Here is a 16,358-nt window from a genome sequence, read left to right as displayed (position 1 = left end):
TATAATTCCAAAATGTTAAATAATAAATTAAATTACTAAAAAGATTAAAAATACTACAAGATAAACATAAACTAATCATCTTAAATTTAGAAGAATTTTTAAAAATGCTTATTTTAGATAAACTATTTTTTTTCAAATTGAAAAAACTAAAAATTTTAAACTTATTAATAAATAAATAAAGTAAATGTTTGTTTTCGAACTAAATATGTATCAAAAATTAACTTTTTGTAATATATAAAAAATGTAAAATGTATATGCATAAATAAATATATTAATTTTAGTTGATTAAATTAAATGTTTTTTATTTATACTTTATTTATGTTGACAGTTAATATATCTAAGAATTAATATTACAATAGATAAGCTGTTTCTACTACTCAATTAACTTACTATTTAAATATTAATTTATTCTTAATTATTTTAATTTACTTAATTAAGTTTTTATTGGTAAATAAATAATATTTTTTCTAAATATCTATTTTTAATTAAATTTTTCATTGTTTCTCATATTTTTCATCCATAGTAAGCTTATCGTCATCAGCATTTAGATTATTACTTTTTCTTTTAGAATAAAAAATAAATAAATAAACTTAAAATAGAATTAATTAAGTTTACTATTAACCATCTTCATTTTTAGAAGCCTTTTTCTTCAAAAACATCCAAGCACTAGTTAGATTCTTTATAAAATTAGATTAAAATAAACTAATTTTTAAAAAATAAAATTACCTTTTTAAGAGAATCTATTCCTTCTGAAGTAGCTTCTTTGGCCTTTTCATATGTAACTTTTGATTTCTCCTGTTTCATTCATATATATAATAAAGTTTATTATTAAATCAACCATTTTATTTAAGCTTTACTGATATTTCACTAAATGTTTGATTTGCCACAACTTTAGTTTTTTCAGCTGCTACTTTGGATTTTTCTGCTGCTATTTTCACGTTTTCCTATTAAAAATTATTAAGATTGATTTTTGAAAATTTAATTAATTGCTCACCTAAACACTTTATGAAAACTATGACGACTTTTCACTAACCTTTGTCCCAAGTTCTTTTATTTCTTTTTTAAAATCAGTCTCTTCAATTTTCTTAGAAATATTTTTTACTCCTTCTTCTGCTTTGCTGAAAGCACTCACGAAAAAGTTTTTAACTTTTTCCATATCATCTTAATCTTGCTGAAGTAGAATTTCCCTTGGATCTAAAACTATTAAAAACATTTAATTAATTTATGAAAATTGCTAAGTAAGTTGCTGCTATAATAATTCAAGCTAATTTAAAAGTTATCTGCGAATTATATTTACAAAAAATATACCTGGTTATATCTCTTAAAATTGCATCAAGTCTAGTATTTTAATACCTTCTTCTGGAGAAGGAGGTTCTTCGTTAAATGTTTCGCCTACATTTTCCACTTTATGCTTTAGCTGTTATAAATTTAACAATAAAAATTTAAACTTTTGCTCAATTTTTATTATAATATTCTTAAAAACACATTGAAAGTTCTTTAAATAATTATAATTTTTATAGATGCAGAAATAAATAAATGTTATGTTTGGTAATTGCTTACATTCTTTCTATAAAAAACGGCAGCAACTGATCTATATTTCTAAAAAATAGTCACTTCAGGAGGAAATTAGTAACTATCCAAGAATTATTTAAATTATTAATTTCCTCCTAATTTTAAAAAGCTCAAACTATATTCGTTCCATTCATCTGTTTCTATTGATTTTATTTATGATATTTTTATTCCAAATCCTCTATGAAGTTAACTGCATTTCAAGCACAAGAAAATTCCATTATTCAAAGATGTTTAAGTATTTTCATAAGCACCGCAATCAAAGCATTATTTGTTTTATATGTCATTTACTAACTCTTAAAGCAAGTTGTCACTATTAAATGAATTCATTTTTTTTATGAATTTAGTTCTATATTTTCTATTGAATAAATCTATTTGATTAGTTGAAATTAAGATATATTTTTTAAATAATATATTTACAATATTTATAAAAACTGATTAGAAATCAAAAAACTTAGTCATGCCTTAACCACATTTATTAGAATTTTTTAATAATATTCAAAAAGAAAATATTATAAAAATTATGAACAATTTATACAATTATAAAATGCTAATACATAATAATTCAATAATCTTTTTGCTTTATTTAAGTCTCATTATAAAAATTTAAATAATATTTTATTCTTTAGATAAAGTATTAATCACATGTACAAAATTAGAGAAATGATGAGAAAGTTTTAAAGTTATTAAAATAAATTCAAATCAAATATTTTTCTATAATTTTTTCTTTCAGTTCTTAAAATCGAAATTTTTGATATGAATTTCTTCTACAAAATCATAATTTATAGATTTTTTAATTAACTGCTTAAGTAGGATTAATTATATCTTTAGTTAGTAATTAAATAATAAAATAATTTTAAATTTGAAATTAAAATCATATAATTAAAAAATTAAGCATTTCAAATCAAAATATAAAATATTAATAAGGTTTTAATGTAATTGAATGCTTTGTTAAAATAATGAAATAATAAAATAAATCAATTGAAAGATTGCTTTATTTATTTAAGAGTTTTTTTATTTTAAATTTTTAAATTATTTTTCATTTAATAAAAACTAAAAGAAAATTGAGTTTTAAATTCAATAAAAATATTTTTAAAAAGATAATTTGTACTAAATTTACTCATTTATTTTTTCTTTTTACATAATTTAATATTTGTCAAGAAACAATCAAGAATTTAATTAATATTTTAAACAAAAATTTTTTTAGAAAAATAACATGTTTTGTAAAGTTCAAGTAAAAAAAAACATTTTTACAAAGAATTATCATAACAAGTTTAAATTTATTGAAAATAATTTATATATTATTAATCAATTTATTAATAAATCAGATAGAATTTATTAAATTGAATTATGCAAGACAGAATTAACTTTTTTTATTTATAATGCTGAAAGCATAAGAATATATTAGTCTTCAAAAAATAACTCAATTATATCTTCGTTCGTATCAAAAGGAGAATTTATAAAGCTGTAGGCATCATCTAAGATACTAGGTATTTATTTAAGATTATTTAGTGAACAATAAAATTCTTTTCCTAGATAATCTGCATTTGAATATATGAGAACTTTTAATCTTTATTTAATGTCAAATTTTTCTGAAAAAGCAAAATCAATAGCAATTTAATAAACTATAGAACCATCAACATCTACAAATAAAGTAATATAGTTTGCTTAAATCTCAGGTAATTTAATATTTTTTCTTATGCTATCATTTTAATCACACTTTCCATATGAACTAATTCCTATTTCCAATCTTAAATCATTGACAAAAATTGAATACTATTCATATTCTAATAGCCATTTTATTTTTGTATCAAAATAGTTTTATTTCTCAAGAAGAAGACGTGAAGTGCAATTTGCATTAAAATAAGTGTACCCTAAAATGAGAGTTTCTAATTATATCAATTTATATATATTAAAGTCTATATTAAGTGGATTTTTAAATAATATCTAAACACTTTCTTATTCAAGCAATATATAAATTAAATTTTGATAATTGTTAATGATATCTTGCAACTTATCAGAAGTTTAATAATTTTCAGGATATTTTTGTAAAAGCTCATTTTCCTCTAGGGATTGATTAAAGCGATTTATTTCAGATTGATATCTTTCTTCTGTATTTTAATCAAAAATAGATTTTTATTAGATTCTTAATAAGTTTGTTATTAACATCTTTAGAGTTTAATTTTAACGAATCAGTTTCTAAAATAAATTCATAAAATATTTATTGAAATCCATAAACAATGAAGTTATCTCTATTTCATTCTCTGTTTATTATCCTTACTCTATATCCTAGTAAGTACTTTCTGTTTACCAGTCATCTGAGTATTTCAAAATAGTATCATTGACGGAGCTTAGAAAGTATTTCTCTTTGATTTTCTTTATTTAAAGGAATTAGCTTTATTTTTAAAAATCTTAAAGAATTGACAATATATTTTGCATTTTTAAATCAATCAATCAAAAGTTTTTGTTTTTAATTTATTCATAATTTAGTAAAAATAAAGATTCGAATTACTATTTATCTTCCCAAAATATTTCAAATATATTCTGATGAATTCTAATTCATCTCTTTTTTTAAATTTGTATAAAAATGTAAAAACTCAAAAGCATTTTTATAACCATTCATTTGTAAGAAAATTAAGGTGAGCTAAATATTTTACGCAATATTTTTTTAAAAAGGCAGATGAGGTGAGATATTATCTTTTTTTATAAATAAAGTGTAATATTTTTGATGTTGAATTAATCGTTATATTTACTTATTATTACCTATTATTAATTGTATTTTTTAGGATTTTATTTTATTAATCCCATCATAAAATTACTTTTTTCTTTTTTTCTTTTTAAAAGCAAAGATTATTTATTTTATGTTCTTTTCATATTTTTAAAAAGCTAAATAAATGAAATATTTTTAGGATGTCTGCAAAACTTTTTTAAATATAATTTTACATCAAAAATTTTAATTTTTTTACATTAATAGAAACAAATTATTTATTTATTACAATTTTTAGTTATTTATAGTATAAAAGGGAAAATTTGCATGTTTTTATGTTATTTTTCTTCAATAAGGTCTTCTTGACTAATAATTATTGCTTTATTTCTAATTTAAAGTATAAGCTCCTTTTGCTGCTAATAAATCTTCATATTGTCTTCTTTGATGGAAGTCATCTAATTCATTATTAGAATATAATAATTTTAAATAAATTTAAATGTTTTTTATATTACCTGGATATTTATATGAAGCGTTGTTAACTGATATACTTCTTTTTTTTGATAATAAAGCACTTGGTTACTGATATTTATCTGATTCCATAATTTCATTTTTTTAATTATTTTATAAGTTGAGTTGGTAATCTAAAATATCTTTTTTATCATTTAAATTATAGTTTTCGTATTGATTACTACTATAGTTACTTATATTTTCATATTTATTATGTGCTGCACTTAGATTTCTTTGATGCTTATTTAGCTATTGACTGTCATATGATTTATTGGTATTCATTATTTTTGGAAGTTTATCGTTCTCTATATTCATATGATTGTTAATATAGTCCTCTTCTAAATAAGGTCTTTGCTTTTAATCTGAATAAAACTTTTAAGGAGTGAATTTATTTCTATTTTCAACTCTTTTTTCTGCAGAATTGAAATTCACATCACCATTTTCTAAGAAAGTAAATACATTAGTTCTAGGAAAGCTTTTTATTTTGACATAGTTTGGATTTTTGTTATTTCTCCAATCTTCCCTATTATAAAAATTGATGATATCATATTTTTTGGCCTAGTATTAATTAACTAGCTTTGAAGTATAACCTTTTTGATATTCATTAATCAGTTTTTAGATTTCATCTTCAGATAACTTTAAAATTAACAAATTAATATAAAAAACTATTTAATTACATCAAAAAATTCACATTTTCGTATTTGCTTTTTTAAATCTAGTTTAACTCTTACTGATTTTCATTTTAGTAGCCATTATTTAAATATTGATTTCTACTCATTTCTTCTTTATTTTTATTGCTTTAATTTAAATTAATTAAATAAATTATATTATTACATTATTTGTTTACTCATAGTATGGTTTCTATGGAGGACTGTTATTCTACCTTTCATTGATTCTATATTACAAATTTGCTTTTTGTTTTAAGAAATTTTAAAAAAGAATCTTTTAATAAATTATTTTCTACTTTCTGATTCTAACGTTTTTGATTCATTCTTGGAGTGATATTGCTTGAAATTATTTTCAAGATCCTCGTTTTGCTTTTTTAAATCAGGAGAATGTATAATTTTATCAGGAAGCTTTTAGTTTATTTCCTGAATATAAGATTTATCATAAGCCTTCCTTTTATTAAAATCTTCATTGAAAACATACCTAAATTGATTTACAAATCATAATGTATTAAATACTAGATTTATTTATATTGAATTTTTTAATATTTTTGTTGCTAAAATTAAAATAAAATAATTACTTCTTTCCATATTTGTAAGGATACGAACTATTTAATTAGTTTCAAAATTAATATAAATTTTGAGCTGAAAAATAAATTTACTCTTTATCTGGAGTGATATCAGTTTTGCTATTAATACTATTATATTATTAAGAATTTTCATTTCTTTAAGGAGAGCTATAATAATCATTTTATTCATAGTCCTATGAAATTATTTCATTTAGAAAAAGTCAATTTTATAATTTTATCTAATTAGAATAATTACATCTTTAAGATTTTGGTCTTGCTAACTATTTATTTATTTGCCTTAGATTATCATTTAAAAAAATATTTATTATTATTAAATATGTAATTAAATGAATGAATGGTATTCAGCCAAAGTAAATAAATTTTAATAAACTCACAAAAACCAAAAGTTAATTTTTTAATACTTCTAAATCAATGTATTCAATCAAATATTGGATATTTAATGTTTCTTTTACATAATGTAAATAAATGAAATTAATCTAATATTTTATTACTTTGATCATTCATCATATGATGTTTTTCAAAATTTTGCACAACCTTGCTCTTAAGAGTACCAGGTACAGCACCTATAATGTCTCTTGTTGTAAGATTCCTAGGATATGAGCATTACTTTAAGCTGTATTTATATTTATCCCTTTTTGTTTAAATTTTCAAATTCATGATTTAATTGAAAATATGTATTAATATTTTACTCAGTAGGAGGTTTGATTATTTTTTCCGCTTCATTATCAGGCATAGCTGGGTACTTGCAGCTAATATATTTGCTTACTTAATCTTTATAGATTATATAATCCAATCCATTTTCTTAGTTTTCAGAAGGAGCTAATGAGCTCTTAACTTGAGAGGAGTCCTTTTAGTTCCTAATTTTAAATGGCAATTAATTTGTTTATAATTATTTTTATCTGCTTAATTCACTATTTTAAAAGATTTTACCTATTAAATTTGTAAATTTCAGCATTTTGCTAATATTAATTCATTATTTTAGTTTATGCCTGATTCTACTAACCATCTACTTAATTTGAAAAATATAAGCCTTCACTTATGCAATAAATAAAATATATTTAAGCTTAATACTCTCATGAGGTAAGTAGTGATAATTCTTTATACGTAGTTCAACTGAACTCATATTCTATAATTTTAATATTTTTTTATCTTACAAGAACAAGAAAACCTATTAATTCAGAAATTAAAATAATAATAATAATAATTGATATTTTTATTAAAGTAAGGCAGAATATTTTCTTTTTACTTTTTCTATTTAATCAATATTCTTTTTTATTTGATATTAAAAAAAACAAATTTTTTTTTTTGCAAAACTTATTTAGTCCGTGAAAAGCCGAGTGGCGCAATGGTAGCGCAGCAGACTTCTAATCTGAAGGTTGTGGGTTCGAGTCCCACCTTGGTTGCCATTTTTTTATTTTTATATCAATGAAAATTTTTTTTGTGTTTAATAAAATTAAACTTCATATATCAAATCATTTTATTCTAAAAAATATAAATAAAGAAATATTTTATTTTAGTTTTGATTTTTCTTTTTTTGATAAAATAACTTATTATTTCAACCTACTTTAATTTTGTTGAAGATTTTAACTTCAAATGAATTATCTATATTTATATCTTTAGATATACAATTTCAATTTCTATATTTTAAATATATCTTTTATCAATTATAAAATCTTTTTCCTTTCTGATAAAATAAATAGAAAGTAAGCAAGGTATTCTTGCAAATAGAGTAATTTGTTGGAAAAAGCCGAGTGGCGCAATGGTAGCGCAGCAGACTTCTAATCTGAAGGTTGTGGGTTCGAGTCCCACCTTGGTTGCCAATTTTTTATATTTTTCCCATTTAAATTATTTTTAATTACTAAAAATAAACATCATATTGTAATTAGAAATTTTCAAGCTTAGTTTGACCAAAAAGTAAATAAAATTAATAAATCTATCTATCTATCTATCTATATAATCTATCTATCTATCTATCTATCTATCTATCTATCTATCTATCTATCTATTGCTTTAAGTTTTAGAATTTATAATTTAAATTTAATAGAAATACTTTTAAATATTTCTTACCTAAAGAAAATTAATCAAAAATTTTTTATAGATTTTAAGATTCAACTTAGCAATTTTAACAAATTTTTTAATTAAAAAATACTTTAAATTAATAAATAAAACATTTCAAATAATTTGGTTGCTTAATAATTTAATACTTTTTCATTCTAATTATTTCTAATTTACTATTTTTAATTGAAATGACTAATTAGAGAGTCAAACAAAAACAACAAAAGTATTTTTGAATATCCAAAAATTATATGTAATAAGCCGAGTGGCGCAATGGTAGCGCAGCAGACTTCTAATCTGAAGGTTGTGGGTTCGAGTCCCACCTTGGTTGCCATTTTTTAATATTTTTAATATGTTTAAAAGTATTTATTAGATAATATTTTTATTAAAATAAATATCGAAATAGAAGTATTTAATACTCTATTTTCAATTAAAAAAGAATGTCTATATTCATGAATTCATCATTATATATCTATCTGCTTTGTTATATCTGCTATTCATATATAATGTTTTAATAAAGAAAATTATCTTCCATGAAATTAAAAATTGTTTTACTTTAAATATATCTAATCTTTTGTTTATTATTCTTCTTAACTTTTTCTTTTAATCAATTAAGCAGGTTAGAATGTATTAAGAGTTATAATTCTAATAGTATTTTATACTAAATCAAAATAATTAATTTAAAATGCATTAAAGAAAAACAACAAAAGTATTTCTGCTTTTTACACAAATAACTGTCAAAAGCCGAGTGGCGCAATGGTAGCGCAGCAGACTTCTAATCTGAAGGTTGTGGGTTCGAGTCCCACCTTGGTTGCCATTTTTTTATTTTTAATTTAATTCAATATTACCATCATCAGATTATTTAAAAAATTTAAGTACAGATAATTTAAACAAAATTTAATTAACTATTCTCTAGTTTAATAGCTTGATATATTATATTAACTTTTATATATTCATAACACAAGTAAATTTTTTAAAAAATTAAGGTGAAATATTTTTTAACTTAAAAAGCATTAAATTTGTTATTTTTATAAATTCGATTAATCTAATAAGTTAAGTATATATATAAGAAATAATTTAAAGTTTTAATATTTTATCATTAATTAAAAGATTAAGCAAATTAAATTTAACAAAAATGACAAAAGTATTTGTGATATTTTCATAATTTTCTGTCTAAAGCCGAGTGGCGCAATGGTAGCGCAGCAGACTTCTAATCTGAAGGTTGTGGGTTCGAGTCCCACCTTGGTTGCCATTTTTTTATTTTTTAATTTAATTCAATTTTACCATCATCAGATTATTTAAAAAATTTAAGTACAGATAATTTAAACAAAATTTAATTAACAATTCTCTAGTTTAATAGCTTGATATATTATATTATATTAACTTTTATATATTCATAACACAAGTAAATTTTTTAAATAATTAAGGTGAAATATTTTTTAACTTAAAAAGCATTAAATTTGTTATTTTTATAAATTCGATTAATCTTATTAAGTTAATAAGTATATATACCGTAAATTCTCCTTAATTAAGACACTCGACTTTTAAATGTTTGATTGAAAAATGGTGTCTTTTTAAAATTTTTGAATTTTAGTGTCTTAATTAAAAAGTGTCTTAATTAAGGAGAATCTACGGTATATAAGAAATAATTCAAAGTTTTAATATTTTATCATTAATTAAAAGATTAAGCAAATTAAATTTAATAAAAATGACAAAAGTATTTGTGATATTTTCATAATTTGCTGTCTAAAGCCGAGTGGCGCAATGGTAGCGCAGCAGACTTCTAATCTGAAGGTTGTGGGTTCGAGTCCCACCTTGGTTGCCATTTTTTATGATTTTTAAATTTAAAATAACCAAAAAATGACAACTTTGTAAAAACTAAAATAATAATAATTTCTCATTAAGAAATAGATCTAACCCAATCAACTTCAAAAAAATAACAAATAATTGATGCCTAAAAATTTATGATAAGTTTATTTTAATTAAAATCTATATTTTTAATTGATCTTTAAAATAATCGATAATTTTTTATTCTTATTTAATCAAAATATTAAATAAATTTAAGAAAAATGACAAAAGTATTTGCGATATTTTAATAATTTATTGTGAAAAGCCGAGTGGCGCAATGGTAGCGCAGCAGACTTCTAATCTGAAGGTTGTGGGTTCGAGTCCCACCTTGGTTGCCATTTTTTATAAATTTTTGAATAACAATTTTATTTAATACAATAACTCATAAAAAAAAATAATTGCAATGAATTTTTTATTGCAAATTTTAAGTAGTTTTAAAATATTTTGGATTAAAATAAAAAATCCTTAATTCTATATTATCATTTATATTTCATTAATACATTATAAAAGAAATAAATTAAACAAAAATGACAAAAGTATTTGTGTTATTTTAATAATTTGTTGTCTAAAGCCGAGTGGCGCAATGGTAGCGCAGCAGACTTCTAATCTGAAGGTTGTGGGTTCGAGTCCCACCTTGGTTGCCATTTTTTATAAATATTAATTTGTTAATTTAAAGAAAAAATATAATTTCAAATATTTTATATTGTGAAAAGCCGAGTGGCGCAATGGTAGCGCAGCAGACTTCTAATCTGAAGGTTGTGGGTTCGAGTCCCACCTTGGTTGCCATGTTTTTTATTTAATTAATCTAGCTCTTATTTCTATAATTGAAATTAGTGTCGGAATTTTTATTAATTAGTGATGAAAAGTGGTATGATGTTGGTTGATAATTTAATAAATACTGTTTGTTGAAAATATTATGAAATTAAATTATTAAAAATATTAGTAAGTTTGCAAAAGTATAATTTCATTTATTTTAACTATCTTTTATGTTGTGAAATTATTGGTAAACAAGTAAAAATAAATGTGTTTCGAATTAAAAGTTTTTTACAAAGCAACCAATCAACAGATTAATTAATGAAAGATAGAATGAGCAAGTGAATAAATACATAAGATCTATAGAATACAGCAATTGCTTAAGCAAATAAAAAGATAAAATGCATTTTTCTTAATCAATTGATTGATTGCACTGAATTAAAGAAATCTTAAATTAAGTTTTTAAGATTTTCAAGCATGTATATGTATAAAGGAGTTTATTATTATGAATGAAATTGAATTGAATTTTGAAAGGATTGCGAAAAAAGAAGAAATTAAAAATCAAAGAAATAGAATGAATGATAGACTAGATATTTGGTTGAATAAAAAATATATAATTTGTTTAATATCTTAATGAATATCAATATATAAAAATCAGTATATTTAATTAAAAAGGAAAAGATTTCAGTAGGAAACTGGCATTAAAATAAATATAATAAATAAATAGGATTGATTACTAAAATATATCATTCAAATAATTTTTCTAAAGGGTAATAAAGTTAAGATTTTGATATAAAAAGTAGATAGATAAATAGATAATACTAGGAATTTAATTGAGATGTTGCACAGTAAATTAATTTTATTTATTCATTTATTTTTTGAGATTGATTCTATATTTAAGTTAGCAAATATGTATTCATTCATTCATCAAACTACTTTTTAAATGAATAGATAGTATTTATCTTATAATAAAGAGATAAAGGTATGAATTTTAGCAGTTTTAATTTCAGAACGCAACTATATTTTAGTAGATAGTTGCCAGTCATCCTTCTCGGGTAAATGCTTAATATTTTCTTTTCTTTCTTTGTCGCAATCTATTTTAAGAGAGTTAATAAAGTTTATCTCAAATCTATTGAGTATGGCAAGATAATATAAGAATTTTTCATTAGATAATACAAAGCTGGAAGACAACAGTTAATATTTTTATATTAAAATACATTAGGAGATTAACTTTGGAGATGAAATAGAAAGAGTAAATGCAACGATATTTGAAATTTATATTAAATTGTAGTCGTTTGATGCATCTGATTTTAGCAAATTGAAAGAAAAGGAGGTTCTTTAGCATTTAGAATTTTGTGATTATTTGAAATCAGATATTTATTTAAATGCAGTGATAACAAGAATATTATAGAATAACTTAAAACCTTAAAACAGCATAGAATTTCTAATGCATTGTTACAAAAAGCTGAAAGGAAGTGAGAATTCTATGATTAAGTAGTAGACTGCTAGCTATGACATTTACTACTAATTCTTCACTTAAATAATCAATTTTATAGCATTAAACTTAGATAAATATTATTCCCAGTATCAGCAAGACATTAGATAGTTAAATGAAAAGATATAGGATGAAATTATAGATAGGTATTTCAAGCAAAAAATTTAGTAAAACACCCAAGTTTCACAGCTTAAATAGATTATAGATGTTTTTTTAAACATCAAAATTAAGTCGGATCACCTAGAGTTGCTAAAAATTCGCCAAAAAAATCTGATACATAAAAGCTATAATGGTAAACCTTAATATTTGATCTTTACTTTAAATAAACATTTACAGGAAATTGGTTAAAACACTTTAAAAATAGATAATATTTCACATTAATTAGAGAATAAAACAAACTAAAAATTTTTAATTGTAAAATAAGCTTATTATTTAAAATTTGAAAGGTTACTTACTTATTATCTAATTAATTTGAATTTTTAATCGTTTATCTGTATTCCAAAACAAAAAAAGGAAAACAATGCTTTTTTAGATCCTTCAAAAAAAATTAATTTCTAATTTCCAAATACTAATTTTTAAATAAACATATTAAATTAAAGATTAATTATTTTAAAAATAATTTTAGCTAAGAATCACCCAAATATTAGCTGGAAGCTCTCAAACCTAAAGCAAATAACATAAAAGGAAACAGCTCATTTTAATTTTAAGTAATTCAACTTACAGCTATTTGCAATCAGAGAAGATTAACAGCTACATGTACACATGAAGCTGATTAATTTAAAAAGTTAAGAAAATGTATTAAACCTTCCAAACAGTATTATTACCTTCTATTATTCAGTAGAGATAAATGGTATCAAACAAAGATCTACTTTTATCATTGATCATTTTGTGATTGGCAAAAAGCAATCAATTGCATTGAAAACTTTTAATTTAAATGAAATGAACAAGCTTGATACTCAAGCAGTAGCCTCGAATAGCAAAATCGAGTTTATAGTTTACTTGCAGTACGATGTTATTTATTCTTCTTTAATGAACTATTCAAACCATTACTTAGATTAAGTAGTCTCAAGCCATTGCTTGGCAGCACTATCTCCAAGTGATATTAAAAGCCTAATACTTTCATATCTAGCTCAGCCTTTAAAATAAAATGAATCAGAATACCAAAAACAACATCTTGTTTAGGGTCTTCTTCAAAACTGGAGTAATTTAAAATTTATTATTGACAAACAAATTTTAACTAAATTTACAAATAAATTAAATAGTAATGAGTATTGGCAGCAATACTAATTATCCAGAAGATTAGACTATTGATTTATTTAAAGACATAGAACTCAGCTTAGATAGCTTCTAAAATATTTAAAAAATTATGAACAACAAAAAAATATTTTAGCTGTCTCCAGTTAAAAAGATAATTGAAGAAAAAATAAAGACTCTGTCTATTTCTCAATACTAAGTCAATATTCGTAAGGATCTTTCTATAACTTTAAAATATAATATGAAAATTTTTAATCAGATTTTTTTAATGATTTTGTTTATTCTATCAAAAAATCTGCTTTTTAGTCTAAATAAATTGTGAATCTTTTTTTATAATTTTAGGATTTAAATCATTGAATATTGTCAAAAAATATCTTTGTTATTTCACTTTTCATTTTGACAAAAAACTATCTTTGATTATAAAAATCCAAATAATAATCATTACTGATTGCACACTTAAAATCTTTAAAGATTTTGATTAAAAAAATAAGTAATTTTTTAAAGAAAAAATCCTATTAATTGAAACATAAATTTGAAAAATATAAGTTTAGATTTAAAATAAAAGCTAAATTATCTCTCTATTTATCTAATTGCTTTATAAAATACTTTTATTTATAATAAATTAATCTTTCTTTAAAAAAACAAAATGGTTAATGAGATTTTATTAAATTTTCTTGAAAAAGCTTAAAAAATAGATAAATTTTATCAATATCTCTTTACGAGTTTTAATTAAATTAATTCATTTTTAATAGAAAAACCTAGACAGAATTCAGAAGATTTGGGAAATGTGTCACCTAAAAGAAATAGTCATATCCCTACTCCTATGAGTTTGAGATCTTCAAGCAATACATTGTAGAATAATTAAGATGACATGATTAAAAAGTTCTAAAATTACACTGTTTAAAATCGAAGCGAAATAGGAAATATAAATAATTTAATTGATAATACTCCTTAGGGAATTCAAAGTTAAGAAACATTAGGGGGATTTTCTAATTAATTTAGCAAAAGTAAAACAAATAGAATTTAAGAAAGCATCAGATAGATCGCTTCTCCTAAACTTATAAATTCTTCAACAACTCGTAATTAAGAGTAAGGATATATAAATTTAAATCTGTAACCTTAATCTGCCAGCATGTCTGCTAAAAATTAAAATTCATTTTAGCACTCAAGCAGCTATAAATTTGATAGCAATTCATCAGCTATGAATACTCCTATGAAAGATTTCGAAATTAGATAAATTACTCAAAAATACCTCAACAATAATAACAGCAATAGTAATAGCTCTTCTAAACCTCCACTTACATCAAATACGCTATCTCATAATATTAACAATAGCGAAACAAGCAGCTAAAATAATTATGATCTTAAAAAGCTCCTTTCTCCAACTTTAGATAGATCTTCTAGCTAAGGTGCTAGCAATAATAGTAGCTAAATTAGATTCCTTTCTCCACCACCCGTTTTCGACTCAAACTCCTCTAAAAATAATGTAATTCATTTTAAAGTTATTTTTTTCAAATAATTCAAAAAATAAAATAAAAAATAATTTAGAATTAATAATTTCAAATAAATTTTTTATTAAATTTTCTATAAAAAATAAATTTTATTTTATTTAAAGAATGCTATTTTTAATGAAATTTAGTTTCTGATTTACCTGTTAATAATTTTTATTTTATTTTTTTAATAAAATTCACATTTTATTTTAATAATTTATTTTATTTTATATTGTTTAAAAATATTTTTAGTACCAAATGAATGAATATTTTAATACTGAGCAAAATAAGAGGACTTAAAAGAATTATATTGTTTAGAAGAGAGAAATTTCATTGAATGATACAACATAGAATCAAAAAAATCAATAGAAAGAGCAAGATATTATGTCAAAGACATCAGAAGAAACCTTTAAATATAGAATAAAATCTCCTCAACCAACTGAGTTTACTAAGAGAGACTCTGATATTGTTGGAATTTAGAACCACTCTTAAGTTAGGTTAGACACCTCAATTCATTCTGAGAACACTACTATTCCTTTAAGTAAAAAATTCAATTTAAGTCAAATATAAACTTTTTTTTTATAATAAAGATAAATTAAAGTCTGAAAATGATTTAGATTTATTGAAATAAAAATCCCCTAAAATTACACCTATAGTTAATTCTAAAGGTGGACCCTCATTCACAGGAAGTGCTGTTACATCTCCTTTAACTAAGAAATTTGTGCCTAACTTTAGTAGCGAGTCTAAGGGATTTGAAATACAGCCTTATAGATTGACTGATTTTAATGCAAATAATGAAAATAAACCTGATTTTACAAATTTAAATTAAAGATAAGTAAAAGAAAGAGACTCATCCCTTGGAGTTCAAGACTTAAAAGGGTTTTCTATCAGCGAGTTAGAAAGCTACAAGAATGTTGATTCAAAATATGGCTCTAACACATTTAACAGTATTAAAATAAATTCAGTCTCTGAAATACAATCGAATATATAAGAGTCAATTAATTCTAAAAGAAGAGATAGCTCTGAACAGCAAAGTTCTACATTAAAAGCCTACAGTACAAATTAATTATTTTCTAAAGCTCTAAGCAACAACTCTAACATTTATAATTAATCTAATTCAAACGGTTTCAACAATCAAAGAATCAGCACATTGTAAAATCTTTTTAGCAGTAGTAATTTAGATAACCCTGCTAACGGATCTAACTCAGCAATATCGGAAGTACCTACTTTATAACTATAAAACACTAACAGTAGCAACCTTCTTTCTGCACAACTTCTGCAAGAAAGAACTTCTAGAAAAATACAAACCCTTAACTCTCTTAATCTAAAGTAATTTGCAATTTCAGATGAATTTAAAATGGTTTTTGCTTGAAATAATTGATTTCTTATCATCATAAAATCCTAGTAAATCCATAAAGAAATTTT

The 16,358-nt window shown here is 22.1% G+C and overlaps 7 protein-coding genes across 7 annotated transcripts; 2 read left to right on the top strand and 5 right to left on the bottom strand. All coding sequences in view use genetic code 6, as the record gives it.

Annotated features, from left to right (window-relative positions):
• Positions 1-494: 494 nt before the first annotated feature.
• TTHERM_00129050 (ARF GTPase activator) lies at positions 495-1,899 on the bottom strand (the record flags this gene model as incomplete). Its single annotated transcript, XM_001016386.1, has 7 exons — positions 495-561; positions 616-677; positions 727-795; positions 858-944; positions 995-1,200; positions 1,309-1,417; positions 1,561-1,899. The coding sequence occupies 7 exons, from the start codon at positions 1,897-1,899 to the stop codon at positions 495-497; spliced, it is 939 nt and encodes a 312-aa protein (XP_001016386.1).
• A 978-nt stretch (positions 1,900-2,877) lies between these two features.
• TTHERM_00129060 (hypothetical protein) lies at positions 2,878-4,008 on the bottom strand (the record flags this gene model as incomplete). Its single annotated transcript, XM_001016387.1, has 1 exon — positions 2,878-4,008. The coding sequence occupies one exon, from the start codon at positions 4,006-4,008 to the stop codon at positions 2,878-2,880; it is 1,131 nt and encodes a 376-aa protein (XP_001016387.1).
• Positions 4,009-4,624: 616 nt separating this feature from the next.
• Positions 4,625-7,161, bottom strand: TTHERM_00129070 (hypothetical protein; the record flags this gene model as incomplete). The annotated part of the gene is made up of 12 exons (XM_001016388.2): positions 4,625-4,731; positions 4,789-5,419; positions 5,475-5,580; positions 5,631-5,694; positions 5,748-5,932; positions 6,030-6,056; positions 6,111-6,211; positions 6,274-6,314; positions 6,530-6,669; positions 6,728-6,895; positions 6,969-7,044; positions 7,110-7,161. The coding sequence occupies 12 exons, from the start codon at positions 7,159-7,161 to the stop codon at positions 4,625-4,627; spliced, it is 1,698 nt and encodes a 565-aa protein (XP_001016388.2).
• A 537-nt stretch (positions 7,162-7,698) lies between these two features.
• TTHERM_00129090 (transmembrane protein, putative) lies at positions 7,699-8,428 on the bottom strand (the record flags this gene model as incomplete). Its single annotated transcript, XM_001016389.1, has 2 exons — positions 7,699-7,987; positions 8,271-8,428. 2 exons carry the CDS (start codon positions 8,426-8,428, stop codon positions 7,699-7,701), a joined length of 447 nt encoding a protein of 148 aa, XP_001016389.1.
• A 1,429-nt stretch (positions 8,429-9,857) lies between these two features.
• On the top strand, positions 9,858-10,061 carry TTHERM_00129160 (hypothetical protein; the record flags this gene model as incomplete). The annotated part of the gene is made up of 1 exon (XM_001016391.1): positions 9,858-10,061. One exon carries the CDS (start codon positions 9,858-9,860, stop codon positions 10,059-10,061), a length of 204 nt encoding a protein of 67 aa, XP_001016391.1.
• Positions 10,062-10,431: 370 nt separating this feature from the next.
• Positions 10,432-10,728, bottom strand: TTHERM_00129180 (hypothetical protein; the record flags this gene model as incomplete). Its single annotated transcript, XM_001016392.1, has 1 exon — positions 10,432-10,728. One exon carries the CDS (start codon positions 10,726-10,728, stop codon positions 10,432-10,434), a length of 297 nt encoding a protein of 98 aa, XP_001016392.1.
• Positions 10,729-11,532: 804 nt separating this feature from the next.
• On the top strand, positions 11,533-16,305 carry TTHERM_00129210 (hypothetical protein; the record flags this gene model as incomplete). Its single annotated transcript, XM_001016393.2, has 8 exons — positions 11,533-11,542; positions 11,646-11,749; positions 11,917-12,481; positions 12,815-13,390; positions 13,452-13,652; positions 14,196-14,929; positions 15,186-15,474; positions 15,524-16,305. The coding sequence occupies 8 exons, from the start codon at positions 11,533-11,535 to the stop codon at positions 16,303-16,305; spliced, it is 3,261 nt and encodes a 1,086-aa protein (XP_001016393.2).
• Positions 16,306-16,358: the final 53 nt, after the last annotated feature.

The sequence above is a fragment of the Tetrahymena thermophila genome (assembly GCF_000189635.1).
Source record: "Tetrahymena thermophila SB210 genomic scaffold scf_8254645, whole genome shotgun sequence".
Lineage (NCBI taxonomy): Eukaryota > Ciliophora > Oligohymenophorea > Hymenostomatida > Tetrahymenidae > Tetrahymena > Tetrahymena thermophila.
Note: the sequence above shows the minus strand (reverse complement) of the source record. Positions and strands in the feature narration are given on the sequence as shown.